The sequence below is a fragment of the Salmo salar genome, chromosome ssa25 (genome assembly GCF_905237065.1).
Source record: "Salmo salar chromosome ssa25, Ssal_v3.1, whole genome shotgun sequence".
NCBI classification, from domain to species: domain Eukaryota; kingdom Metazoa; phylum Chordata; class Actinopteri; order Salmoniformes; family Salmonidae; genus Salmo; species Salmo salar.
The window spans coordinates 18,063,198-18,086,655 of NC_059466.1; the positions used below are offsets into that span (position 1 = coordinate 18,063,198).

Below are 23,458 nucleotides of genomic sequence, written 5' to 3' on the forward strand. Positions count from 1 at the left end.
ATGGTGTCGTCTGCGTAGAGGTGGATCAGAGAATCACCAGCAGCAAGAGCGACATCATTGATGTACACAGAGAAAAGAGTCGGCCCGAGAATTGAACCCTGTGGCACCCCATAGAGACAGCCAGAGGTCCGGACAACAGGCCCTCCGATTTGACACACTGAACTCTGTCTGAGAAGTAGTTGGTGAACCAGGCGAGGCAGTAATTTGAAAAACCAAGGCTGTTGAGTCTGCCGATAAGAATGTGGTGATTGACAGAGTTGAAAGCCTTGGCCAGGTCGATGAATATGGCTGCACAGTATTGTCTTTTATCGATGGTGGTTATGATACCGTTTAGAACCTTGAGCATGGCTGAAGTGCACCCATGACTAGCTCGGAAACCAGATTGCATTGCGGAGAAGGTACGGTGGGATTCGAAATGGTCAGTGATCTGTTTGTTAACCTCTCTAGGGTCGGCGGGACGAAATCGTCCCACCTACGTAACAGCCAGTGGAATCCTGTGGCGTGTTATTCAAATACCTTAGAAATGCTATTACTTCAATTTCTCAAACATATGACTATTTTACACCATTTTACACCATTTTAAAGACAAGACTCTCGTTAATCTAACCACACTGTCCGATTTCAAAAAGGCTTTACAATGAAAACAAAACATTAGATTATGTCAGCAGAGTACCCAGCCAGAAATAATCAGACACCCATTTTTCAAGCTAGCATATGTCACAAAAACCCAGAAGACAGCTAAATGCAGCACTAACCTTTGATGATCTTCATCAGATGACACACCTAGGACATTATGTTATACAATACATGCATGTTTTGTTCAATCAAGTTCATATTTATATAAAAAAAACTGCTTTTTACATTAGCATGTGACGTTCAGAACTAGCATACCCCCCTCAAACTTCCGGTAAATTTACTAAAAAATTTACTAAATTACTCACGATAAACGTTCACAAAAAGCATAACAATTATTTTAAGAATTATAGATACAGAACTCCTCTATGCACTCGATATGTCCGATTTTAAAATAGCTTTTCGGTGAAAGCACATTTTGCAATATTCTAAGTAGATAGCCCGGCATCACAGGGCTAGCTATTTAGACACCCAGCAAGTTTAGCACTCACCAAAGTCAGATTTACTATAAGAAAAATGTTATTACCTTTGGTGTTCTTCGTCAGAATGCACTCCCAGGACTTCTACTTCAATAACAAATGTTGGTTTGGTCCCAAATAATCCATAGTTATATCCAAACAGCGGCGTTTTGTTCGTGCGTTCAAGACACTATCCGAAAGGGTAAAGAAGGGTGACGAGCACGACGCATTTCGCGACAAAAAAAATTCTAAATATTCCATTACCGTACTTCGAAGCATGTCAACCGCTGTTTAAAATCAATTTTTATGCCATTTTTCTCGTAAAAAAGCGATAATATTCCGACCGGGAATCTGCGTTTAGGTAAAAAGACGAAAGAAAATAAAGCATGGGGTCGACTCGTGCACACGCCTAAGCCCATTGATCGGCCACTTGCCAAAAGCGCAAATGTGTTTCAGCCTGGGGCTGCCTCGATATCATTCAGCTTTTTCCCGGGCTCTGAGAGTCTATGGGAGCCGTAGGAAGTGTCACGTTACAGCAAAGATCCTCAGTCTTCAATAAACAGAGACAAGAAGAACAAGATCTTGTCAGAGAGGGCACTTCCTGTAAGGAATCTTCTCAGGTTTTTGCCTGCCATATGAGTTCTGTTATACTCACAGACACCATTCAAACAGTTTTAGAAACTTTAGGGTGTTTTCTATCCAAAGCCAATAATTATATGCATATTCTAGTTACTGGGCAGGAGTATTAACCAGATTAAATTCGGGTACGTTTTTTATCCGGCCGTGTCAATACTGCCCCCTACCCCCAACAGGTTAACTTGGCTTTCGAAGACCTTAGACAGGCAGGGTAGGATAGATATAGGTCAGTAACAATTTGGGTCTAGAGTGTCTCCCCCTTTGAAGAGGGGGATGACCGTGGCAGCTTTCCAATCTTCGGGAATCTCAGACGATACGAAAGAAAGGTTGAACAGGCTAATAATAGGGGTTGCAACAATTGCGGCAGATAATTTTAGATAGAGAGGGTCCAGATTGTCTAGCCCAGCTGATTTGTAAGGGTCCAGAATTTGCAACTCTTTCAGAACATCAGCTATCTGGATTTGGGTGAAGGATAAATGGGGGAGGTTTGGGCAAGTTGCTGTGGGGGGTGCAGGGCTTTTGACTAAGGTAGGGGTAGCCAGGTGGAAAGCATGGCCAGCCATAGAAAAATTCTTATTGAAATTCTCAATTATCGTGTATTTATCGGTGGTGACAATGTTTCCTAGCCTCAGTGCAGTGGGCAGCTGGGAGGAGGTGCTCTTAATCTCCATGGACTTTACAGTGTCCCAGACCTTTTTGGAGTTTGTACAATCCTGACTAGTCTCCCAGTACCTGCCGATGAAAAACATCCCCACAGCATGATGATGCCACCACCATGCTTCACCGTAGGGATGATGCCAGGTTTCATCTAGACGTGACACTTTGCATTCAGGCCAAAAACACCAATCTCAACGTCAACAGTGAATAGGCAAATCCGGGATGCCTGCCTTCTAGGCAGAGTTCCTCTGTCCAGTGTGTTATTTTTCCCATCTAAATCTTTTCTTTTTATTGGCCAGTCTGAGATATGGCATTTTCGCCTCTTCACTGTTGACGTTGAGACTGGTGTTTTGCGGGTACTATTTAATGAAGCTGCCAGTTGAGGACTTGTGAAACGTTTGTTTCTCAAACTAGACACTCTAATGTACTTGTCCTCTTGCTCAGTTGTGCACCGGGGCCTCCCACTCCTCTTTCTATTCTGGTTAGAGCCAGTTTGTGCTGTTCTGTGAAGGGAGTAGTATACAGCGTTGTACGAGATCTTCAGTTTCTTGGTAATTTCTCGCATGGAATAGCCTTCATTTCTCAGAACCAGAATAGACTGACGAGTTTCAGAAGAAAGTTCTTTGTTCCTGGCCATTTTGATCCTGTAATCGAACCCACAAATGCTGATGCTCCAGATACTCAACTAGTCTAAAGGCCAGGTTTATTGCTTCTTTAATTAGAACAACAGTTTTCAGCTGTGCTAATATAATTGCTGTGCTAATATAATTGCTATGCTTCCGTCTCATTTTTGCTTCAGGAGGACGAGGAAAGGAAGAGCCATCCCAAACCTGAGCATGTAAGGTGTGATAGTGTTTGTGTCCCTTCCTAGGAGTTCCTGGACATGAAAAAACCACAAATAATTTCAGCTGAGCTGCTACAGAGGCTAACCTGCTCCCCCACCTCGAGACCTCAAATCAATACCCCAATAAAATATTAATGACATGTTTACATTGCTCATGGGTCACAATGTTGCCAGCATTGCACTGTACTGTAACGCAGAGATGGTGGGTTAACTGGGGGTGGTAGATATGTGATGATGTCTTACTAGTTACATTATCTGTTGAAATTATCAAGAGGTGATGTGTTCTATGGTGACTAACTCCCCACATCAATCACATTAGATGTTAGTCAGCCCAACTGCTTCACTTTTCATAATAAGTTGGAACCATGTTTTTTATTCTTCTGATAAACCATGGCAATAGCAATGCTTGTGTTCATTAATTGCCTTTTCTTTCACTTTTAGGAAAAAGTCTGAAAAGCTGACCACACAACTCTAAAAACCCCAAGTTCCTTGAAATAGTTTGACGTCAGTTTGTATTTTTTTGGCTTCTTTTGGTTTCACATTGATACACAGTGAAACACTGATTATGTTGCTAGTTCTACACAGATAAGGATAAGCCCAATGTTCTCTGGCTTGTACTGTATCAATAACTGGCTTATTTCATTCTGTGGCGTGACGTTATTTCTTATCTGACTGTTTTTAAAGCAACCAAAAAAACATATTTGTTGTTTCTAATGGAGTAAAATACTAGACATAGGGTGACATACTCCATGCCAAAAATAAAACGCATAACTATACGGTACAGCATGTTTAGTTAGTAACTTGATATTATGGAAACATTACAATATATACTGAATCATTCTACGCTCCCATATATTTTCCCTCTGGTTAATGTCGATCTGGGACATGCAATTACTTTTTTGTTGGAGAGCGGAGATTGCAAATGTCATGAAAGAAATTATATGGTGGCAATCATTTCCTCTCTGCCTCCTTGCCATTCTCTCACATCACGTCTTTTGAAGCCTGCAACTATAGGCCTTCTGATCAACTTGTATTCCTGTTACCAGCTATTGCTACATATGAAGAGAAAGAACACTTATTCAGTCTCCATTGCCTCAAATGTAAATGTTATGACCTAGTTCTTGTTAGATATACTGTAATCCAAACTGTGACTTTATTGATTAGAGAGATAAAAGTTTGACAGAGTAATCAGGCAGTATGACATACTCCAGTGAGGAATGTAATGGCTAACGGTGGGCCTGGCGCTGTGGTGACTGATAAAGACTGGTAGTGCAGTGTTGTGTAAGATCCAACACCTCAAGGGGAAGAGCTCTAAGCAACACGTGTTGCTCTTGACAGACATGGCTCCTCGCTACCTCCTCACTGACAGTTTTCCATGTTTGAATAATGATTTCCTTCAGCGCTAAGACAGCAATCTACCTACAGGTTCAGTGAGGTTAGTCATGAGCTCCACTGGTGAGGACGGAATTTCACACTGCTGACACATATCATTTAGTGACATCACATTAGGCAAATCAAGTGAATAGAATAGTTTTTGGTCTAAATGACTGAGACCAGTAGTTGCACTACTTATAACTATTTTACTCTTCACTGATGGTGAATGTTAAACTGTATGCAGTGGACTGCTTCTTCCCCAGCAGTTGCGGACAGCTTGTCCTGGAAAGCTTGTTGCTACTTGCAGAAGTTGACCACTTGACCTTTCTCTTAATTGTTCACCTGAATACCATCAACAACAGGTGACTGTGACACATTCCACATCCTTATAATCCTAAGTCTGCAATGTCAATAAAAATATTACATTTACAACTCTAGCTCCGTGAAATAAACCTGCTAATATTTGCTTTGAGGAGGGTGCTCCTTTCCTCTCTGTTCTGAGTTGAGGTGCAAGTCTCCTGTCTGTGTGTGTGTGTAGAACATGCAAGCTAGGAACGTGTGTTTTTGTTCCATGGAACTGCAGAGGGTGCCTGTCAGATTCAATTTCAAACTCCCCTGTAAAAACCCATAACGGTCTGGCGTATATTGTTGACATGAAAAGCGGTGGAACATTTCTCATGTTGTCTATCCAGTTTTTCAAAGATAAGACTAACACCTTGACAATGGTTCTCATTTTTCTAAGACAGCCTATTGGGCGATTCCACGCCAGCGGGAGGGGAAAATATTTTTGGTATCTCTGATTGTTCTGGCAATTCTCACATACATGCCTGTGTACATGCCTGCTGTAAGACCCTATGATCTGTGAAACGTACATGATACAGACAACATCTTGGTGTCATTATACTCCTTACAGTGTGCTCTAAAATATGGAGTATGTCTTGATTGTGAAATAAAACAAATGCACATTCATTTAATCAACATAAAAAATATTCTCAAAACTACCCTTTCTGATTTTGTTCATTTGGTAACCATGTCATAACAGCTGACATAACTTGTCATAACACTTCATAACCCATCAACACACTTCATCACACTCTGAGCAGAGACACAACTTTCTCCAACAGAGTCTTGGTGACACACTTATCTACTCTCACTCAGATATATGAACATGGCATAAGTCTCAAACTCGGATACCTCCTTTTTATTTTGCTCATAGGTTTTTGTGTCAACACCTGCTACCAACTAGCCGGTTAGATAGGTTGCAATGGAGCCCACTTTGCCTGGAATAGCTAACGAACGTTTCCAGCGCTGTAGAAGCTGTGTTTATTACTCTCGTCTGGGAAAATATCGACAATCCATAATTCCAATGCGGAAATTGTTTGCTAGTGGAGGATTACAGGAATGAGGTGGCTATGCTTAGCAAGCAAACCTTAAATCTGCACAAACATATGGGGAAAACGCAAACTGGAACTTTCTCATTCTCAACTCCCGTTAATGGATGCTGCTCGGGCCTGATGGATGTTTCCTCGCTTTGTCATCCGTCCCTATCAGAATGGCCTGTGCTACCTTGAACTTGCCTGCCAAAGAAGTCGTCTCCGTCTCTTACATCTTGTAGTGAAGTAGATGGAGAACAGCAAGAAGATTCTTCCAATCAACGCTGGTCCCATGTCACAAGTCGTGGAAACCGAACGCAGCGGCCTGCTGCTAAGCTGACGGGAGTGACTGCGAGAGGTTCGGAGCAGATTGACATAAGGAATAGTGTCACTGCACTGGTGCCTGATCTACATACGCCTTCATTGCTGGGATTGCCTGTGTCTGGGACATGGGCGCTGACTCCAACTACGGTGACTCCAACTACGCTGACTCCAACTACGCTGACTCCAGCAGCGGTTTCATCGTCGAGTTCGGCTCCTTTCCCTCGCTCTGGATCTGACAGGGCACTGCCTGCTGTGGGAGGTCTGGACCTATCGCAGGGAGCAGCGGGCGTACGCTATCCTGCTTCTCATGGGTGCTAAAAAAGTGCTAAAAATAAACCCATGTTAATATGTGTAGTTTAAGAAACAAGGTTCATGAAATCAATAATTTGCTGGTAACTGATTACATTAAAATTCTGACAATCTCTGAAACTCACTTAGATAATACCTTTGATGATACGGTGGAAGCAATACATGGTTATAACATCTACAGAAAATACAGAAATGCCAAAAGGTGGAGGTGTTACCGTTTATATTCAGAACCACATTCCTATAAAGCTTAGAGAGGATCTCATGTTAAATATTGTTGAAGTAATATGGCTACAGGTTCATCTGCCCTACCCGAAGCCTATTCTGCTGGGAAGCTGCTACAGACCAAGAGTTAACAGTCAGCATCTGGAAAACTTGTGAAATGTTTGATAATGTATGGGATATCAACAGAGGTATATTTTCTGGGTGATTTAAAGGAGATATCCCCATTTTTCTTGGCATCTTACAACAACAGTTGTGCAATTTGTCAAGTTTCTGTGCTAGCTGCAATAGTTCCAACCTTGTGAAATTGTTTTATAATAGCCAATGTATGTAAGAAAGTATTTCACATAGCAGGACATCTAACATCTTGCTAACGTCATTCATTGTATGCACTGGTTGCGTTGGACAATGTTGATGGCAGTCCGACTAGCAGGGCAAGAGGCAGGGGTAGAGGGAGAACCAGGGGCCCTGTAGAATTCTGTAGTGCAAAAAGTAAATGAAACTGCTTCTTTCAAATTCTGTGATTGTAATGTATTTGGTGTAAAGCGGTTTGAATGCATGTGGGTCGTTACCTGGGTGTCTCACAGGGTTGCTGAGCTGTAGGAGGTTTCTGGAGCTCCTGCATGGTCTCGAGGTTCACCCAACGCTAGAAGGGAGGGAAAGAATGAGGAATGTGGAGGTTTAGTATATCGATACCGCAGTGGAAACTGGTGACCTTTGAGGATGGGAGACTCATGGCATAGGCGTGGAACGCACTGAGACAACAAAGTGTGTTTAAAAAAATCATCAAAGACGAATTATTTTAACCTAAAGAATTTAATAGAGACATTTATAGTACAATATTATGGGGAATGGGAATGAGGGGGCTACTTACACATTGTTGGGAAGGGATCACAGCAGTGATTGAATGAGGGTATGAGGCATGAGTTGAGGTGTTCAGAGGCTTGACTTCAGTGCAGGACAGGATTTGACTGGGAAGACAAAACAGTAACACACTACACAGTTAGACAAAAGAGCTAAGAATGAGTTAGTCCAAGCAAGGAGTAAAATCATTGATGTGTAATAATGTGATTGTGTTTGTGTATGTAATTGACTCGACATACAGTAATGAGAGAAAATGAAGAGGGGCACTCAGTGCTTGGAGAGGAAACATTCAACGTGCCAGTGGATGAGTGGACACATGAGATGTGGCTTCAGTTCATGTCAGGAGAGAGTTGACATGGTAGTGGAGTAGTCATCACCTCTTAAATCAGGGAACAGGAGGGGACTTAGCTGGAAATACAAATAGTAGATACATTCCATTACAGCAGCGACATTGTAGGTTTGAACTACAAGTTTCTCCATGAAGTTAAACTCACACATCTCAAAATTCACAAAGTAAAACACAGACTGCGCATCTCGCACACTTGACACATCAAAGTAGCCCAAGAAAAGTTCCTGAATAAATCCACATACCTGACGATAACTGACAACACCAAGCAGACTGGTGGCACCATAGGTCTCAGAGTGGTGGGGCAATGTTTACCCTCTGGGGCCCGGAGGTTTTCCTTATCTGTTAACCTAACCAGGAAAACTCTAGATCCTATAAGGTATGACAGTGCTTAATCAGTTAAAAAAAAGGTTTTATAAGGGCTATGATGGGACCAGTTTTTCCTAAAAACTAGGCAAGTCAGTTAAGAACAAATTCTTATTTACAATGACTGCCTAGGAACAGTGAACTGCCTTGTTCAGGGTCAGAATGACAGATTTTTACCTTGTCAGCTCGGGGATTCAATCTAGCAACTTTTCGGTTACTGGTCCAACGCTGTAACCACTAGGCTACCTGCCGCCCCGATCAGGTCACATGGTTTTAAAAATCTCCTGAAAAATACTCCTTGCCCTGGGGGATGAAATCCCTGTCAAACTGCAACAACCTGTTACTTGTCCGTATTAATTATATTTAGACTAGATTAAGGGGGGGGGATTTCCTCTACCCAGACATCGAGAAAACTGATAGACAATAGAACTCACAGGGCTGAGCTTGCTTTATGCACGCCTATGCAACTTTAGGCTTCATAAAAAAATCTGCTGTCATCACTATTATGTTGTTTGAAAACATATAGACAGCCTAGCCAGCCCAATTTTGAATATAAACCAAATTTGAACACGTTCACATTTTATCCTGACACACAAATGAACTATAAATACATAACGTTACCAATTAGTTTACCCTGACCAAATGGGCAGGGCACATAGGCTGTATGCAGCTGCTCTTATTTGTAGACTACAGTTGATCAGAATGAAACATTGTCTCGTTTCCATCCCATACAGCATGTCAGATCTCACATGTTTTGGTGTAGCGTAGGCTACTGCAACATTTATGGAATTAGTTTTTGCTTGGGTCTGTCCGGAGTGATTGTGTTATCATCTTTGCTAAATAAATAAATACAGGTGTAAAGTGGAAAGCTTACTTGAGCGCACACGGAAAACATGCGCTGCGCCAACCTCTCTCTTTAATCTAACTTTTAATGGATGATGCGATGGAAGCTTTAACCTCTATGGGCTAGGTGGGATGCAAGCGTCCCACCTACTCAACAGCCAGTGTAATCCCATGGCGCGTTATTCAAAAACCTCAAAAATGCAAAAACTTCAATTTTTCAAACATATGACTATTTTACACCATTTTAAAAGACAAGACTCTCGTTAATCTAACCACACTGTCCGATTTCAAAAAGGCTTTACAACGAAAGCAAAACATTAGATTATGTCAGCAGAGTACCCAGCCAGAAATAATCAGACACCCATTTTTCAAGCTAGCATATAATGTCACATAAACCCAAACCACAGCTAAATGCAGCATTAACCTTTGATGATCTTCATCAGATGACAACCCTAGGACATTATGTTATACAATACATGCATGTTTTGTTCAATCAAGTTCATATTTATATCAAAAACCAGCTTTTTACATTAGCATGTGACTAGCTTGTGACTAGCATTCCCACCGAACACTGCCGGTGAATTTACTAAATTACTCACGATAAACGTTCACAAAAAACATAACAATTATTTAAAGAATTATAGATACAAACTCCTCTATGCACTCGATATGTCCGATTTTAAAATAGCTTTTCGGTGAAAGCACATTTTGCAATATTCTAAGTAGATAGCCCGGCATCACAGGACTAGCTATTTAGACACCCAGCAAGTTTAGCACTCACCAAAGTCAGATTTACTATAAGAAAAATGTTATTACCTTTGCTGTTCTTCGTCAGAATGCACTCCCAGGACTTCTACTTCAATAACAAATATTGGTTTGGTCCAAAATAATCCATTGTTATATCCAAATAGCGGCGTTTTGTTTGTGCGTTCAAGACACTATCCGAAAGGGTAAATAAGGGTGACGAGCATGGCGCATTTCGTGACCAAAAAATTCTAAATATTCCATTACCGTACTTCGAAGCATGTCAACCGCTGTTTAAAATCAATTTTTATGCCATTTTTCTCGTAAAAAAGCGATAATATTCCAACCGGGAAATCGTTTTTTATTACAAAGAGAGTGAAAGTAAAAGCATGCTATCCCCTCATGCACGAGCCTCAGTCTAATGGCCCTCTGATAGAGCACTTGCCAAACGCGCTAATGTGTTTCAGCCTGGGGATGGAATTACATCGTTCAGCTTTTTCCCGCCTTCTGAGAGCCCATGGGAGCCGTAGGAAGTGTCACGTCATGCCAGAGATCCCCTGTATTTGTTAGAGATGATCAAGGAGGGCAAGAAATGGTCAGACAGGCCACTTCCTGTAAGGAATGTTCTCAGGTTTTGGCCTGCCAAATGAGTTCTGTTATACTCACAGACACCATTCAAACAGTTTTAGAAACTTTAGGGTGTTTTCTATCCAAAGCCAATAATTATATGCATATTCTAGTTACTGGGCAGGAGTAGTAACCAGATTAAATCGGGTACGATTTTTATCCGGCCGTGCAAATACTGCCCCCTAGCCCCAACAGGTTAAATCATTCTGAATTGATTTCAACATCCCAGAAAAGACAGTCGAAAGTTCCATATGTTCAGCAAGTAAAACATCGTAACGCGCAATTACCACTGCAAGCTCATTGTAGTTGCCCTTGTTAGCGAAACTTTCCCTCTCGTTGTGTCCTTTTAAAAGCCAATTCTTGCATGCCCAAAAACGCAGTGGTGTTGATAAGCCGCTTGAGAACATCCCTGTTTCTTCTTACTTTCTCGTTGTGTTGCGCATTTTGAATACGCAGACCTTCGTCATGATCGATGTGACTTGTTCCCAGAAGCTTGAATCTGATGTGGGCATTTATATGCTCCCTGCTTTTGTTTTTCTGTTTAGCTGAATGATCGATGTTCTTCAGGTCACTGTACTCCCCCTTTCGCCCAAGGCTCAGACTTTCCAAAAAGCAGGCTTGGCCAGCAATACAAGCGGCTTGATGAAAGCCTCCCTGTTAACCAGCTATACTTTAGATACCAATTGGTATTGAACGCCCTCACCTTTCATCCTTGTTCACGAAACTGATTTCAGGCAGAGGTCGACCCTCGGTTTTAATTTGCACCTTTTCCGCGCACCCCAGAGAATGAAATGGGTTCTTCAACAAAAAGTCAACATTTTCAGTAGCTTTGGCGTCGAAAACTGCACACTTGAGCTGCTAGCTAGTTAGTTAATTGAAATGAATTGGCTAACTGGACACCCACAAAGTTATAAAACTAAGAAAACAAATTATAATCTACCACCTCCGTTTCCTGTATTTTGAAGAAATGAACTTGAATTGAATATCCCAAAATTGCTCAACTATGACTTTTCAATCTTTATGCAATAATGTCACCAACTCACCAAGCTTCTCAACATATATAACCTCCTCCATAATGCTCTGCGGCACAACCCCAATACATCATTCTCTGATTCTAATCATATGATTGTATGGACAACATGTCAGCTCATACTGCAAAAGCTTTTACTGGTTGGAGGTCGTGGCCAAAAGTTTTGAGAATGACACAAATATTAATTTCCACAAAGTTTGCTGCTTCAGTGTCTTTAGATATTTTTGTCAGATGTTACTATGGAATACTGATGTATAATAACAAGCATTTCATAAGTGTCAAAGGCTTTTATTGACAATTACATGAAGTTAATGCAGAGTCAATATTTGCAGTGCTGACCCTTCTTTTTCAAGACCTCTGCAATCCGCCCTGGCATGCTGTCAATTCACTTCTGGGCCACATCCTGACTGATGGCAGCCCATTCTTGCATAATCAATGCTTGGAGTTTGTCAGAATTTGTGGGTTTTTGTTTGTCCACCCGCCTCTTAAGAATTGACCACAAGTTCTCAATGGGATTAAGGTCTGGGGAGTTTCCTGGCCATGGACCCAAAATATCAATGTTTTGTTCCCCGAGCCACTTAGTTATCACTTTTGCCTTATGGCAAGGTGCTCCATCATGCTGGGAAAGGCATTTTTCATCACCAAACTGTTCCTGGATGGTTGGGAGAAGTTGCTCTCGGAGGATGTGTTGGTACCTTTCTTTATTCATGGCTGTGTTCTTAGGCAAAATTGTGAGTGAGCCCACTTCCTTGGCTGAGAAGCAACCCCACACATGAATGGTCTCAGGATGCTTTACTGTTGGCATGACACAGGACTGATGGTAGCACTCAGCTTGTCTTCTCCGGACAAGCTTTTTTTCCAGATGCCCTAAACAATCGGAAAGGGGATTCATCAGAGAAAATGACTTTACCCCAGTCCTCAGCAGTCCAATCTCTGTACCTTTTGCAGAATATCAGTCTGTCCCTGATGTTTTTCCTGGAGAGAAGTGGCTTCTTTGCTGCCCTTCTTGACACCAGGCCATCCTCCAAAAGTCTTCGCCTCACTGTGCGTGCAGATGCACTCACACCTGCCTGCAGCCATTCCTGAGCAAGTTCTGTTCTGGTGGTGCACCGATCCCGCAGCTGAATCAACTTTAGGAGATGGTCCTGGCGCTTGCTGGACTTTCTTGGGCGCCCTGAAGCCTTCTTCACAACAATTGAACCTCTCTCCTTGAAGTTCTTGATGATCCGATAAATGGTTTATTTAGGTGCAATCTTACTGGCAGCAATATCCTTGCCTGTGAAGCCCTTTTTGTGAAAAGCAATGATGACGGCACGTTTCCTTGCAGGTAACCATGGTTGACAGAGAAAGAACAATGATTCCAAGCACCACCCTCCTTTTGAAGATTCCAGTCTGTTATTCGGACTCAATCAGCATGACAGAGTGATCTCCAGCCTTGTCAACACTCACACCTGTGTTAACGAGATAATCACTGACATGATGTCAGCTGGTCCTTTTGTGGCAGGGCTGAAATGCAGTGATGTTTTCATTTCTTCATAACATTCTGGAGTATATGCAAATTGCCATCATACAAACTGAGGCAGCAGACTTTGTGAAAATTAATATTTGTGTCATTCTCAAAACTTTTGGCCATGACTGTAGGTCTATGGAAGGGGGTGAGGCCTACGAGCCTCCTAGGTTTTGTAATGAAGTCAATGGACACAGAGGAGAACAGAAGCTAGCTGTTCTCTGGCTACAACATGTGCTACCAGAGAGTGCTGTTGAAGTTACTCTTGACCTTCATTGCAAAACAGTGTGTTTTAATCAATTATTTGGTAACATATTAATATATTTAGTATAGTTTAATCTAAAAAGGATAACTTTTTTTGTGTTTCACTATTTTTATGAAATTTCACTGAGGAGGATGGTCCTCTCCTTCCTCCTCCGAGGAGCCTCCACTGCGATACTATGAAATTATAAAAAGACAACTATTAATTGACTGCATTGGTATCATCTCCTACAGAGTTTGTTGTAACTCACTCTGAGGTCTGATGTAATTCTACCTGATATTCCTGCCTTCAGTTTTTTACTTACCTAGCACTCTTCTCACTTGTGATTGCACAAGTTCCTCAGTTGTTGGTGGAGGAATAGGGGTTAGGAGTCCAAGTCTTTGGGCGTTAGGGTTCTTCTCCTTGGCATCCCTCCACCAGATTCCAACCGCTTCCTCAAAATCTTGTATTGGAGGTCCGGAATGTATCCATATGTCTTCTTTGTCTCTAGTGAGTAGACACTCCAATGTTTTGCTGTTTTTTTTTATACAGTCTTCTATAGCAAAAACCAACATCATTTGAGAGTATGCATTGTTATAAAATAAATACAAAATTACTTTCGAGGACAATTAGTAAGGTCACAGATCTTGCAATCTGAGTTCAACAGAACAAATAAGGTTGTGCATTACTTCCCTCAATGGTTTAGAGAAAGGAGATTGGATGGGTTACAATACACTGCAAATACACTTACAGTTGAAGTTGGAAGTTTACATAAACTTAGGTTGGAGTCATTAAAACTCGTTTCTCAACCACTCCACAAATTTCTTGTTAAACTATAGTTTTGGCAAGTCGGTTAGAACATCTACTTTGTGCATGACACAAGTCATTTTTCCAACAATTGTTTACAGACAGATTATTTCAATGATAATTCACTGTATCGCAATTACAGTTTAGTTGACTGTGCCTTTAAACAGCTTGGAAAATTCCAGAAAATGATATCATGGCTTTAGAAGCTTCTGATAGGCTAATTGACATCATTTGAGTCAATTGGAGGTCTACCTGTGAATGTATTTCAAGGCCTACCTTCAAACTCAGTGACTCTTTGCTTTTGATTTTCCCATGATGTCAAGCAATCAGCCAAGACCTCCGACATTTTTTTGGAGACTTCCACAACTCTGGTTCTTCCTTGGGAGCAATTTCCAAATGCCTGAAGGTACCATGTTCATCTGTATAAACAAGAGTACGCAAGTATAAACACCATGGGACCACGCAGCCGTCATACCGCTCAGGAAGGAGACGCGTTCTGTCTCCTAGAGATGAACGTACTTCGGTGCAAGAAGTGCAAATCAATCCCAGAACAACAGCAAAAGGACCTTGTGAAGATGCTGGAGGAAACAGGTACAAAAGTATCTATATCCACTGCAAAACGAGTCCTATATCGACATAACATGAAAGGCCACTCAACAAGTGGCCTTTCAGACGCCTCACAAGTCATCAACTGGCAGCTTCATTAAATAGTACCCGCAAAACACCAGTCTCAACGTCAACAGTGACGAGGTGACTCCGGGATGCTGGCCTTCTAGGCAGAGATCCTCTGTCCAGTGTCTGTGTTCTTTTGCACATCTTAATCTTTTCTTTTATTGGCCAGTCTGAGATATGGCTTTTTCTTTGCATCTCTGCCTAGAAGGCCAGCATCCCGGAGTCACCTCTTCACTGTTGACGTTGAGACTGGTGTTTTGCGGGTACTATTTAATGAAGCTGCCAGTTGACGACTTGTGAGGCGTCTGTTTCTCAAGCTAGACACTAATGTGCATGTTGACTTGGCCCATGTTGACTTGATACAATGCTTCCAACAGTTGTATGAAGTTAGTTGGATGTCCTTTGGGTGCTGGACCATTCTTGATACACACGGGGAAACTGTTGAGTGAGAAAAAACAAGCAGCGTTGCAGTTCTTGACAGAAACCAGTGCGCCTGGCACCTACTACCACACACCATTCACAGGCACTGAAATCTTTTGTTTTGCCTATTCACCCTCTGAATGACACATACACAATCCATGTCTCAATTGTCTCAAGACATAAATGTCACATCAATAAGGAATCATAGCTTTCACCTGGATTCACCTGGTCAGTCTATGTCATGGACATTCTTAATGTTTCGTATACTCAGTGTATTTTCTTAGTCACGTAAAGTGACACAGGATGGTCATAATGCTTCTTGACAGTATCAAAGTGTATTTTCTACAAGTAATTTAAAATGAGATTTTTTTTTTTGGAAAAAAATGTACTGAGTACAACAAAGGATTTCCGAAACAAACTTTCAAACGAAAGCAAACTTCTTGGCAGGGAAATAAAACATTTAAATCACTGTGGGTTTGACACTTATGTAGGTGTCATAACCAGCTATAAAATCATGCAATATATGTCACAACAGCTGTAAATATATGGGTCATGACAGTATGATACTAAGTGTCAAGTAAAGTGTTAGTGTTCATTTTAAGACCATATTGTTTGGAACAATCACCTTTCCAGAGTGGGCTCTATGCTAATTGAAGGTGTGGTCAATTTTACGATCAGCACCAACACAGTGAATAGGAAAATGGATTCAAAGAGAACTCCCTCTGCTGGCGACTTGGTGAATGTGAAATCCTAAAGGGGGGATGTAATTGGTTAATGACTTATAATGTAAACAATGGGTAATTTCATTAAAAGTACCAGAGCCCACTCTGGAAATATTACATTACAAACAATATGTCTAAAAATAAGCTAAATCAAAAAGGATAGTTTTGAGATACTCATATTTTTATATTGAATAAATTAATGTGAACATTTGTATTTCAGAATCTAGACATACAGTACGCCATATTTGAGGGAACACTATATGGAGTATAATGGCACCAATATGTGTCTGTATCATGTACAGCTCACAGATCATAGGGTCTTAATAGATCTAAAAAGGGCCTAAAATGGCCAATTAAACATCCTTCCTCCCAAAGAAGTTCCTTTGTGAGAACAATCTAGTTGCCACAAGAAAAGGGCAACCAGTGAAAAACAAACATCATTGTAAATACAACCCATGTTTATTTATTTTCCCTTTTGTACTTTAACTATTTGCACATCATTACAACACTGTATATAGACATTTAAAATGACATTTAAAATGTCGTTATTCTTTTGGAACATTTGTAATGTTAATTTGTTATTATTTCACTTTTGTTAATTATCTATTTCACTTGCTTTCCATGCCAATAAAGACCTTAAATTGAAATGTAATTAATTGAGAGAGTGAGACAGCAAAGAGAGTTTCAAGAGTGATTTGTTAAGTTACACTGCCACCCTCTGGTCACCACTGTACTTGTAGAATTCATTTAGTGTTCGTTTAACATCAGGCTAATCAGAAGTAAAACATTTCCGTTTTTACACTCTGCCATAGCTAAAATGGTACAATAATAGCACAACAACTGTAGCATCAATGTATGTTAGTGAAGACTAGATTATAGGCTGGAAATTAGTAAAAAATATTGCCATTACAGAAAATGTTTGTTATTATACAGAACATTCTGGCTCCATCTCCTAGTCAATAGGTAGACTGCAGTTTGAGATCATAAATATGCTATAAATCTTTCCAGATCCAGTCATAATCTTTAAAAATAAGCAAAAAAAACCAAGGGATGCAAAATTAGTGTCAAAAAAGTTTAAGTAGCTGAAATTACAGATCTGCAGGATATGTAATGAATTTCACCTTTAACCATCTATTGGTTTAATTTACATCACTCTTTCTCAGTTCCAAGAGGTTTTCCTCTGAGCTTGTATAGCCGTTGCCCTAGTTTGGATAGCCTGTCACGGTACTCAAGCCTCTGGTAGTTGATCTCTGGCACCCCTCTGAAGCCGAACAGTGCGCCCCACCAGGCAGCAGCGATCACGGCCGTGGAGTCGCTGTCCCCGCCATGGAAGAAGGCATGATTGGCCAGCTCAACCCAGGAGTCGCCTGCCCTCAGGAGGGCATCGTAAGCTATCATGGGAGCATCATGCCCACTGGCACCACCACAACCCTTGAAGCTCACCGCCCTATAGAAACTCTCCCTCTCCTTTACTCCGTAGGACTCTGGGAACTGAGGTTTGCTCTTTCCATCCAGAATGCCTCTCTTTTCTAAATAGGATTTCCACTGAATTCCAAAGTAGGCCCTGGAAAAATGAGATTGGTCAGAAGCAGATGAAACTTACACATCATTGTACTTTGTAAACCCAGGCATAGATGTAGGAATTTAATTTGGCATGTATTGTCGCAGCAAAATAATTCCGCAACAACAGGAATTTATCGTTTAGCCAATAATGTTACGTGATCGGTGATTAGGCTATCAGCTGGTAAAATGAGGATACATAAAAAGTGGAATACTGTTAATATAACTGGGTTGTTATATTATATAACATTGTGTGAAGTGTGACATGCATACAATCAAACAAAGGAGGCTGTTGGGCAGAGATATAGGAGTACAGGCTTACTATAATGGTTGGAATGGAGTGGTATCAAACATATCAAAGACATGGAACCCATGTGATTGACACCGTTCCAGTCCGCCCACCAGCCTCCTCTGCAGCCAACCACAACAAAGGCCTCACCAGTGCTCCATGTTCAGCTCCACACAATTGCCTGAATGCCTGACGTACTCCTTGGCTTTGTCCAGGACCTCCATGAGTCTGTGTCCCCAGGCCTCCACGGGCAGGGTGCCCCTCACTGCGTAGGCCGTGAACAGGGCTGCAGCCAGGGCTCCCAGGTAGCCTGTGGGGTGGTGGTGGGTCAGACGTCCACTCTCCACACTTACTGCTATCAGCAGGTGCTCCTGCTCAGGGTCAGGGAAGCGCAGGCCGATACACATGGCCCTCATGGCTGCCCCACACCCTCCGCCCCTCTTGTTGAAGGGAATCTTAATGTCTTTGTCAGTTCTCTGTCTGTGCCTTGCAACGCTGTTCATGCAGGTGATGCCTACAGCGGAGACAGAGAGAGTATAATTATTGAATAAAGATCAACATGTGGGTTTAAATGTAATCTACGAAATCCCCAAAAGTCATTATTTTTGATGATAGGGCCATAATCACTAACTAGTAATGCTGCATACTCCAATAAATGGTAAAATCTCACCTTTCTGGTAAAAATTGTTATAAATTGCTGTCACTTTTGAGGACATACACTCAACTGCACAGTACAAATATGATAAAAAACATGAAAGTATGAAATATTTATATGATGTCAGTTGAAATCAGAAGTTTACATACACTTAGGTTGGAGTCATTAAAACTCGTTTTTCAACCACTCCACAAATTTCTTGTTAACAAACTATAGTTTTGGCAAGTTGGTTAGGACAGCTGCTTTGTGCATGACACAAGTAATTTTTCCAACAATTATTTACAGACAGATTATTTCACTTATAATTCACTGTATCCCAATTCCAGTGGGTCAGAAGTTCATATACACTACTTTGACTGTGCCTTTAAACAGCTTAGAAAATTCCAGAAAATGTTGTCATGGCTTTAGAAGCTTCTGACAGGCTAATTGACATCATTAGAGTCAATTGGAATTGTAACTGTGGATGTATTTCAAGGACTACCTTCAAACTCAGTGCCTCTTTGCTTGGAAAAAGCAAAAGAAATCAGCCAAGACCCCAGAAAAAAAATTGTAGACCTCCACAAGTCTGGTTCATCCTTGGGAGCAATTTCCAAATGTCTGAAGGTACCACGTTCATCTGTACAAACAATAGTACGCAAGTATAAACACCATGGGACCACGCAGCCGTCATACCGCTCAGGAAGGAGACGCGTTCTGTCTCCTAGAGATGAACATACTTTGGTGCGAAAAGTGCAAATCAAACCCAGAACAGCAGCAAAGGACCTTGTGAAGATGCTGGAGTAAACAGGCACAAAAGTATCTATATCCACAGTAAAACAAGTCCTATATCGACATAACTTGAAAGACCGCTCAGCAAGGAAGAAGCCACAGCTCTAAAACCGCCATAAAAAAGCCAGACTATGGTTTGCAACTGCACATGGGGACAAAGATTGTACTTTTTGGAGAAATGTCCTCTGGTCAGATGAAACAAAAATAGAACCGTTTGGCCATAATGACAATCGTTATGTTTGGAGGAAAAAGGGGGACACTTGCAAGCCGAAGAACATCTTAACCGTGAAGCACGGGGGTGGCAGCATCATGTTGTGAGGGTGCTTGCTGCAGGAGGGACTGGTGCACTTCACAAAATAGATGGCATCATGAGGAAGGAAAATTATGTGGATATATTGAAGCAACATCTCAAGACATCAGTCAGGAAGTTAAAGCTAGGTCAAAATGGGTCTTCCAAATGGACAATGACCCCAAGCATACCTCCAAAGTTGTGGCAAAATGGCTTAAGGACAACCAAGTCATAGTATTGGAGTGGCCATCACAAAGCCCTGACCTCATTCCTATAGAAAATGTGTGGGCAGAACTGAAAAGGAGTGTGCGAGCAAGGAGGCCTACAAACCTGACTCAGTTACACAGCTCTGTCAGGAGGAATGGGCCAATATTCACACAACTTATTGTGGGAAGCTTGTGGAAGGCTACACGAAACGTTTGACCCAAGTTAAACAATTTAAAGGCAATGCTACCAAATACTAATTGCGTGTATGTAACTTCTGACCCACTGGGAATGTGATAAAAGAAATAAAAGCTGAAATAAATCACTCAACTATTATTCTGACATTTCACATTCTTAAAATAAAGTGGTGATCCTAACCTACTAGGATTAAATGTCAGGAATTGTGAAAAACTGAGTTTAAATGTATTTCGCTAAGGTGTATGTAAACTTCTGACTACAACTGTATTTCCTATTCAACAAAACTGTAAATTATAAAATGACTATATGATTTCAACTTCATTATAACTGTAAAATACATGTGGTTCAGTTGGTAGAGCATGGTGCTTGCAATTAGTTTCCCACAGGGGAGCAGTATGGAAAAAATAACAAAATATGAAAATATCTGCACTCTACTGTAAGTTGCTCTGGATAAGAGTGTCTGCTAAATGACCAAAAATGTAAATGCAAAAATATTTGTATGTGCAGGTTTTCTAAAGGTCTCTCTTGATCAAAACATCTTCCCCCATCTGTGAACGTCTCACAGAGCTCTAGATTGGCTTCCAGAACTCGTTAGGAGCGCACCTTTCATCTCATGCTAATATTGTCTGTCTATGACAATAGGAAAGTGATTCTTTTAGATGAATGGCTATAAATTCTCTGAATGTGCTACCATGATGAAACCACACTCTCCTGCTGTGCTATGATGTAACGATGTGCTTTACCTGTCAGCCAGGAGTTGATGGACAGTCGAAAGAGCGAATTAAATGGTAGAAGGGACATCCCAGCTTAAAGTGGTTTCAGATTTCACATCATACGACACACAGGCTCATAAAAAATACTACTGTGTACGTGGGAACCAGGGCTATTGCTCAATGCAAGCCGTTTCGATCTACGGTGGTCACAGATTGATTTTTAGTGTAAATGTCAGTCAGAACCATGCAAGTCCCCTATATAGGGGACTTTATATCTAAGTTAAGTGTACTGTGCAGAAATATTGCCATTTGCAACTCATGTTAACACAACATGACACACCTCATAAAGGAATATAAACTGTTACATACCTGCTGCTCTTCCACCCATGTCTGTCATGCTTACAATGTACTTCTCCACCAGGGCTCCATACAGCACAGGGAGGGACGCCCCTTCCCCCTCCCCTACCTTGACCAGAGCATCAGCTGTAGCCAGGTGCATGACGGTGTCATCGCTAACAGGGAAGTCTATGGCATCCAGCTTCTCTAGACCTCCTCTCTTCTGAACTTCCTCATGTATTAACATGCCATCCTTTTCAAATTCCCAGATACCATGGTTGTAGCCCAGGGCATCTCCTACTCCACTTAGGACCATGCTGGCCTTGTACCTCTGTTCAAGGGGGACCGTGTCTGACATGGCGAGATCTGGTTGGTGTTCAATTACTTCTGTAAGAGATTCCATTGGATCATTGACTAATTGAATGTGACATTGAATGTCAATTAATATAAAATACAGAAAAAAGCTATTGAGACGAGATATGAGGGTGGGTATAATTTGTGGAACGTTTCAACAGGAATCTGTTCCAAAAAACGTAAAGTAAAAGGTTGCCAACCAACAACGCATACAAACCTAGTTAACTAGCTGCCAAATAGGCATTAACTCACCACGTAGCTTATTCTTAATGTTTGTCCATAGGCAACCAGAGTGAGGACAGACATTTTTCGGAATAAACGTGATGAGTATAAAACGCAATGAAATAGACCACTCCCTACCCGGTATCTTATTCTGCCGCTATACAACTTTGTATGCGTTGTTTTTTGGCAACCTTGTTATTTCCGAAGTTTTTGGAATAGATTCCTGTTGGAACGTTCCACAAATTATACCCACCCGAGATATGATGCTGTCAACCATAATGGGAGTCACTGAACCATCAAAGACAAACGTCACAGAATGTAGAGATATGAATGTATTGTGTAGAATTATCGAATGTACACAATACAAGTCGAGCTAGTGCAGTAAATTGATACCTTGTGCTGGTGGTTGATCTTATAGATTTATATAGGCAGAACTTGATGTTCGGTTCCCATCCTCGGAATGTTCAGTTTCGATTGTGCGGAATCCAATCCCTCCCAGCTCCATACAAGTAAACATTTCAACCACGACGAGCCATGACAAACACTTCCTGGGAAATGGACATTCGGATTGTGAATTTGCAATTGCCCCATCTGCTGGAAGTAAGTTGTACACTATCCTCACGTCTATTATCCACTTTATGCCGCATAAAACGTTTATAGGTTATTGTTAATGTTAAAGTTTGACCAAGGATACACACTTTGAATTGTACAACGAAATAGTTAACTGTTGATTAAACTGAGTGTGTCCTCACTGTGAAAAACCTAACTGACAGCGTCCCTCAGGAGTGCCGTTACGGTGAATCAGATAACGATGAAGAAGAGAGACATTCTACTCGTTATTTTTTTCTGCTTCACAGTCATTGAACTAAGCAGACCAAACCCAGCTGCTATCGCATTGGTGTTTATAGGAGAGCCACCCTTAAGCGGACCGAAAAAAATCAATTGTGAACGATCTCAGTAAGACGTATTTATTTATCCTCCATCTTTGGGTGAATTCCCCCAGACCACAGGAAAACCCCAAGATTATGTAAAATCCTGGTTCAACCAATGTCATCAATAAAAAATTGTTTTGGAGCTTATTGATAATGTTACCAAATTAGTTTACAATTTACGCTATATATCTATATAAAGTGTAAACCATTCATATTGTACACTGAGCAGTGGCGACCCATCTTTCAGGTCAGGTGGGGCTTTGAAAATGTATTATAATTGTTTTGGGTGGGGTGGGGGGTTGCCTGTTTTGCATGCTATTTGGCATTAATGAGTCATATATCAGTTTGCAAACAATGTAAAAAAAAAAAAAAAAAAAATGAAATTTAAACAATTAAAAATTATATATATATATATATCATTGAGTTAATAAAGCCGCACACAAACATGGTCTCTTTATTTGTTTTCTTGAGTAAGGCAGCTCCAAAATGCAGGTGTTTCAGCCTAGCTCAGTGCTTTCTGTGGTGGTGGGGGAAGCCAGCAGAAAATACGGAGTGTTGCGCCGTGATTGGCTCTGTGTTCTGTCACTCATGGGGACACTACGTCAAAGCAAAGGCTATAAGGAGACCTCGAAAATTCTAACCATTTGGGGTGCTGCCATAGAGTTACATTAGAAGTGCCCATCCAAGAATGCTCAAGGTCATTGGCCACAGATAAAATTACTTCAAATCACGTTATATGTACAGTAGCTTTGATTGGACTGATCATGTCAACAGCATACTTTCAAAATCTTAGCTAGCATTCATCATCATGAATGAAGTCGACAATCCTTTTTAATCCTTGTCATATGAAGAGAAATTATAGATAAAACGTATCAGTGCTCATTGGACATAAATTTTACACAAAAAGTTGGAAATCGCAAAT

The 23,458-nt window shown here is 41.1% G+C and overlaps 1 protein-coding gene across 3 annotated transcripts; it reads right to left on the minus strand.

The window, feature by feature from the left end:
* Positions 1 to 16,456: 16,456 nt before the first annotated feature.
* On the minus strand, positions 16,457 to 22,215 carry LOC100194575 (ADP-ribosylarginine hydrolase). 3 transcript variants are annotated; one of them, XM_045707213.1, is made up of 4 exons: positions 21,998 to 22,215; positions 21,062 to 21,415; positions 18,064 to 18,379; positions 16,457 to 17,580 (listed from the first exon to the last, which is right to left on the minus strand). In XM_045707213.1, the coding sequence occupies exons 2-4, from the start codon at positions 21,384 to 21,386 to the stop codon at positions 17,166 to 17,168; spliced, it is 1,056 nt and encodes a 351-aa protein (XP_045563169.1). In that variant the 5' UTR covers positions 21,387 to 21,415; positions 21,998 to 22,215; the 3' UTR covers positions 16,457 to 17,165. The 3 variants fall into 3 exon arrangements, with proteins under 3 accessions (XP_045563169.1, XP_045563168.1, NP_001133133.1); XM_045707212.1 differs by having other exon boundaries at positions 18,016 to 18,379; positions 21,062 to 21,412; positions 21,998 to 22,146; NM_001139661.2 differs by having other exon boundaries at positions 16,461 to 17,580; positions 18,016 to 18,379; positions 21,998 to 22,147.
* Between the last annotated feature and the right edge of the window lie 1,243 nt (positions 22,216 to 23,458).